Source organism: Notechis scutatus, chromosome 1 (genome assembly GCF_049901735.1).
Source record: "Notechis scutatus isolate UNSWTSFEM ecotype Mainland chromosome 1, rNotScu1.2, whole genome shotgun sequence".
Classification (NCBI taxonomy): domain Eukaryota; kingdom Metazoa; phylum Chordata; class Lepidosauria; order Squamata; family Elapidae; genus Notechis; species Notechis scutatus.
Genome location: NC_142009.1, coordinates 231,459,632 through 231,465,778, shown reverse-complemented (window position 1 = coordinate 231,465,778; position 6,147 = coordinate 231,459,632). Strand labels below are relative to the sequence as shown.

General features: G+C 42.8%; 1 protein-coding gene across 1 annotated transcript; it reads right to left on the bottom strand.

Moving 5' to 3' along the window:
* Window positions 1–930: 930 nt before the first annotated feature.
* LRRC10B (leucine rich repeat containing 10B) lies at window positions 931–5,912 on the bottom strand. The gene has a single exon (XM_087950623.1). It carries the CDS (start codon window positions 5,221–5,223, stop codon window positions 4,345–4,347), a length of 879 nt encoding a protein of 292 aa, XP_087806749.1. The 5' UTR covers window positions 5,224–5,912; the 3' UTR covers window positions 931–4,344.
* Window positions 5,913–6,147: the final 235 nt, after the last annotated feature.

Sequence of the window (6,147 nt, the reverse complement as noted above, 5' to 3'; positions counted from 1 at the left end):
GTGAACTTCAACTCTCAGAATTTACCAACAAGCACTTAGAAACACTGATGTAGACATAGCATATTTATCAAAGTCTTTGGTAACGTACCAAGGGTAGGGAAAATATACAGCAAAGGTAAAGGATACCTGATATAGAACTAGTACGGTACATATGAGAGAGATATAGATGTGCATGTCAATTGTAAGTTATACATGACATGTGTAGCAAGTCATGAGATCTACTTGCACATTCAAGTGATATCTGATTTCAGATGTGACAGTCAGTGATCGCATTCTCTAGCTTAATTATTTAACTAAAATTTATTCTGGTAAATGCATATTTTCCACCAAAAAGATAAATAACCCAGATGAGTAAGTTTTGGGACTGCTTAAAGGCACCCTCTTAAGTTTACTCTTATCAAAGTGAAGTAGCGAGTACATTGAAATATTCTGGATGAATTTCCCTTCAACCCAGATCACCCTTTCCCTGAACATTTGCCAGTTCTGAATTAAAACCCTTCTAAGGCAGAATTAGTCAATTCTAGCTCATTTATAATGATCAGAAAAATACGAATGAAAGGAATTTATAATTGTAAGGTTTTGTTATTATAACTGTGTTTTATGTCCCCAACTAAGCTATTTGAAGATTTATGTTTTTATTTATCATATTGAAGAATTGCTCATCTCCCTTACAGAGGGAATCAGAGTGGTGTACCATAAAAAAATTAATATACAAAAACTGTGTGCAAAGTTCAAAAGAATGGATATTCTTCTTCCACTTTCTTTTAATGGTAAACTCAGATGCTATTGCCAGTCTACTACAACCCAATGTTCTCTATGTTATCTTCCTATCTTCTGCAAGTCTAAGTAGTAACATTTAAAATCACTTAGAAAATGACAATAGAAATAATTAACACTGATCTTTTTCAATGAATAAAACACCACCATATCTTTCAAGATAAATTTATTTTTATTTTAAATAAAGCTTCTTCTAGTAGCTGTAGCCACTAATTATTTCCTGTTCATTGTGGTCAGAGTGTTACTGATTTTAGCTTTTTTATTAGTCAACCCTAATTTCTATCAGGAATATTGTTTTCTTTTAATTATTTTCCCTTTACATTTTTAATTTAAAAATAGCATAATTGCATGACATTTTTTCAAGGAAACCAAAAACCAATAGCTAAAAACTCCATCCTGTTGGGAAAGGCAATTAATTAAGGGATATTTAGAATGTGATGAACAGATCACAATTAGAGACTGACGCTACACCTGGGAAGCTTCTAATTAAAGTTAGAAATGGTTCTTTGTTAATCAGAATCTAATTGGAAGTATCACAGAAGGATTTTTGCTAGTCAATTTTCTATAACTGCCTTAAGGAACAATATTTAATTCTACTTCTAGCTAACTGCAGAGAACCAGTTCTTTAGTATTACTAAAGAGCCCTGGGTCACAGCCCCTTGAAATAAGAAAACCTGCTTAGAGATTACTCTGGCTCTCACAACCCTTCCTGGGGCTACAGTTGGACAATTATTGTATAATTTGTAGTGTATTGCACAGTAGGCCACCTGCTCTACTCCGGCAGGATGCTGGTTGTTGCAAAGACCCCTCTCCAACCTCTGTCAAGGCTTGAAAATTCCCTGTCCTAATGAGAAAATGCAGTTTGCCTGAAGTGCAATAAAACCTCAGTTTGATGCTAACCCAAGACTTTTAGCTATTCCAGGCAAATGTTAAGATGTATGAATTTGTTTAGCAGATGAATACAACTTTAACACTGGTAAGTGAATAGCACCTGAGGGTAGCCAGTTAGCGTAGGAATGAAGAACAAACCAAGTTGTACAAATATTTTTCAACAAAGGGAATGGCAGAGGGACAGCTGTTTCTCCTACCAGAAGCTATCATCTGAGGTCTTACTCTGTCTCTGACAGGGACAACCCTGATTGTGTTTTTCAAAGATGATGACACAATTCCACCCATTCCTCATAATTACATTATATCATCAGCATACTCAATATTTTTCTACCACGGACCCTGCCAGTTTAGTTTTCTATGGCTTAAGTATTTGTGTTCTCTACTGCATTTTTCAGTTGCTAACCAACCCACTACTTTTTCAGTGTTTGCCAAGTAAGCAGAACTTCGCCAAATGTGAATCCTTCTTAATGCTGAAAGACACATGTTATGAACTATCACCAGTTTGTAACCAGCATGTTTTTCAATTCCTCTGGCATGTTAAATAACATTCTAGAAAGGAAACATTCATGGAAGATTAAAAGCAATCCAGCAAAACTTTTTAGTCTATGAGGCCCTGTTTGTTAAATAGTGAGGAAAAGTTGTCATTAATTATCTGAATGTTTTCAAGTTGTTGTGGTTAATACACAACTACAGAGTTGGTTACGGTCATGATGCAAATTCACTTAAAAGTGAGAAATGAATTCTTTCTCACTTTTGAATTCTTGTAATGAATAGAGACAATTACTGTACGGAACCTCTTAGAAGAGGAAAAACACCAGTTTGGTAAATACTGATCTAGTTCGGGTGGCAACCTGTGTCTTGTCAAATCTGTTGTCTGCTTTGACAAAATGTTCAATAGTTCAACTACTGAACTAATATTTCAAACATATGGCATCATTTACTGAAGTAAACACTGCAATGCTAAAAATGGATATGGAAGCCAACAAAAATTGCTACTGTGTAGTTCAATTATGACAGCACCATGTGGCTATGAGGCAGAAGCTGCAGATGAATAACTTAGGTGTGTGACTGTACATCCATGGTATGAGATTTCTCATTAAAAAAAGCACAGTGATTAGGTGGTTAGCCTAACAAGGATGTGAAAACATGCATTGTAAATGGTTGCAACCAATTAAAAAGGGGAAAAGATGAAGCTAATAATTGCAATCAGTATCACTACAACACTGAAAAGAAAGCCTTTCTTCTTTTCTGCCAGAAAAAACAACAGCGAGAATGAAGGGTGATGTGTATGTGTGTTAACAAAAATAATATTTTGTGGCAATCAGCCAATTAATGAAAAATAAACTATAATATGACAAAATATAGCATAAACATTCATTATAAGGCTAAAATTAATCCAAGAAAAAGACGTTTGTTGATGCTGGCTACCATATTGTGCCAGCACAGATACTGAAATTGAGGCTGAGCAAAGTGCTATCAGTCCAGAGAAATACTGAACATAGTTGACAAAGAAATATATTCTGAAAAGGTGGGCAGGGAAGGACAGCAGCAGATAACTATGGAAGAAAGGAAATCAGAAAGGGGAAGCAAAGAAATCTCAGAAGCAGGAAAACAGAGAAAAGTGCATGATCAGACATACTAAAAGCAGGATTTCTAAAATATGTGACAAGGATGCCTGAGAAACATGATTCCATTCACCAGGTACTGTAATTTCATTTACAACTCTCTTTCAAACAGCCATACCTCACACCTTTGGTCTCCTGCTTTTGTAGCAATCTCCCTGAGAATGTGTGCCCTTCCCTCCTTCTCTTCTCTAACGGGCTTTTATTGCTTAGATTTAATACAAATCTAGCCCGAAGGACCCCAGGAGAATGAACCCGTCACACTCCCATACAAGAAAAAGTCCTGTGGCTGCCTCCCTCTTCGGTTCTAGATCCATGCAAATCTGCAGTGGCCAAGGTCATATCAATTTTGCTTATGTGCCCCTTTAAGGGAATAGAAAGTCCAGGAAAGCAACAGAGTAATGCATGACCCTTTTCCCTGCTGTACAAAGAATAGAAGCAAAGCTTTTCCAGGACAAATAGCTCTATGCACAAACAAGGATTTCACCTCAGCTTCTTCTCAAACCTAACAGCTGAAGGAACAGCACAGATAAGGTTTCCCTCCAAGTCTAATTCCAGTTATAGGATTAAAATGTTGATGATGAAAGTTAATTATTATGGGGATGGAGTGGGGAATAAACAAAAAATGGCTTTATCCTGTCTTGCCTTCGAGATTTACTTTACAATACTAGGCAAACAGAATGTCAATCTGAAATTCTGTTTCTGTCAGCCAAGTGTGGTCATTACAGATACTTCAAATTAGGGAGTTGTGCCCGAGGATTAGACAGATCACAAAATTACCCATAAAGCACTGCAGACATTTTGGCAGAGGCTGCCCATCATTCCATTCAGAATAAGAAGAAAACAAGCTTTCTGATGAATAGATGATCAATGTTCTTTACAAGGGGCTATCAACTACTGTAGTCACTTGCTACCCACAGTCCTGCCTCTGATTGCAACTCCTGAGACAAGGGGGAGTGCCCAGCTCTTAATTTTCTACAAGCCAGTTGCAGATTTGAAAACCTATCAGTACCTACTAGATTTCTTTAGCAGCAATCATGCCATTACTAATATTTCATGTCTCCCCAGGAGAGCATTCCAGAGCAGAAAAGCTGCCCTCCTCCTCCAATACAGTGGAATCATTTTTCATATTGGGTTGTAGAACTTCAGATTCATTCTCTTCCTGCTCTTCTGCTTTCTGCTGTCGAAGAGCCTGGAGACGTTCCTCCCTAGCCTCCAGGAATTCCTGTGCTCCCTCACCCACTACAAAGACCGTGTCAGCCACATTGGGTGGTGCTTCGACTGGATTGTGGTCATAGGAGAAAAGTCGTAGCCTCTGCAGGTGACTCAAGTCAGGGAATTCAGTCAACTTGTTACGGTCAACATCAAGAATGTGAAGCTGACTCATGCGAAGCAAAGGTTTTGGAAACTCCTCAAAACGGTTTCCATACAACCAAAGTCCTCGAAGACCCTTCATGAGTGGCAGGCCACTTGGTAAGGTTTTGAGACGATTGTCTCCCATTTGCAAGGATTGCAGTTCGGGCATCTGGAGGAGAACCTGGGGAAAGTGGTACAAATAATTGCTCTCAATCCACAAGCAACGTAGAGTCTTGAGCTGACTGAATTCCGCAGGGAGGCCAAAGAGGCGGTTGCTGCCTAGATAGAGCCGAGTCAAATGGGGAAGGCGGCACAAGGTTTCAGGCACTTCCTCCAGCTTGTTAAAGTCCAGGGCCAGGATGCGCAGTTCTTGTAGCCCCCCAATCTCATCAGGCAGCTCCGTGATCCCCGTGCCACTGATGTAGAGCTTCTGCAGAGTGCTCAGAGAACACACCGGCGTCGGCAGCTTCCTCAGGTGGCGCCCAGAGAGCTCTAGCATCTGATCCCCTCCGCTCAGCTGTTCTTCAGCCACTGATGGCAGCCGCTCCTCCCTGCCTGAGGAACCACCACTGCCCATCCTCAGAGACAAGGGAAAGTGTGAGCAGGATGAACGCCACCACCTCCACTGGGAATCCTCCAAGGCATGGCAACAGGCTAAGCTCCACCAGCCCTTGAGACTGGGTTCCTCCTGGAAGGATTCTCCGGTGGAAGATGAGCCCTGCCAGGCCGGCTCCTCTTTCAAATCCCTTTCCTGAAGACAGGGGTCCTCCAATCAGCTGGACTCCGGGATGTGGCTCCTGGACTCGCCCTTTGTGACCCCCCAGGCCGGAGGGGCGCGGAGGGCGTTCCCGGGCATCGGATGGATTAAGCTCCAAGAGCCGGGCTGCCTGCCCGCCTCCGAGGACCAGCCCATCCTTTAACCTCGAAGGCTGGGTTCCCGCGCCAGCTGCCGTCCATAACCAGGACCTTCAAGAAAGGAACCGCCGGCTCAAGCTCTTCAGAGGACCGGTTCTTCTAGACGGCGGGCGGCCGGCCCGCGGGTCCTCCTCAGCCTCCCGGGCTTTCTCCCTCCCGGGTCCCTGCTAGGTCTAAGCGAGACTCCCACACATGAGCCGGGCGCCTAGCGACTCGGCGTTTCCATGGAAACCCCCACGCGGGTTCGTCGGCCTATGGCGGAGCCGAGCGGATCGGACGGGGCGGGACTAGGCATTCGTTCTTCCCTCTCTTTCGTCTACTACGCGCTTCCTACTGCCGGCCTGGCACGCCCCCTCCGGGGGACAGGACGGCTTTAAAGCCCGGCTAGGCAAAAAAAAAAAAAAGCGCACAACGCCGCGCCAAAAACGCCGCCTCCGCCTTTTCTTCTTTTTTTTTTTAAACCTGGGCTTCAGTTTCCCGGAGTGGAAGGAGAAGACGACGAGATGGGCCGGGCTCCGCTTTACTCGGTGGTGCGCAGAACCGCGGTGGACTCCACCGTTCCCGCCGAATGCGGAGACCCACCCGG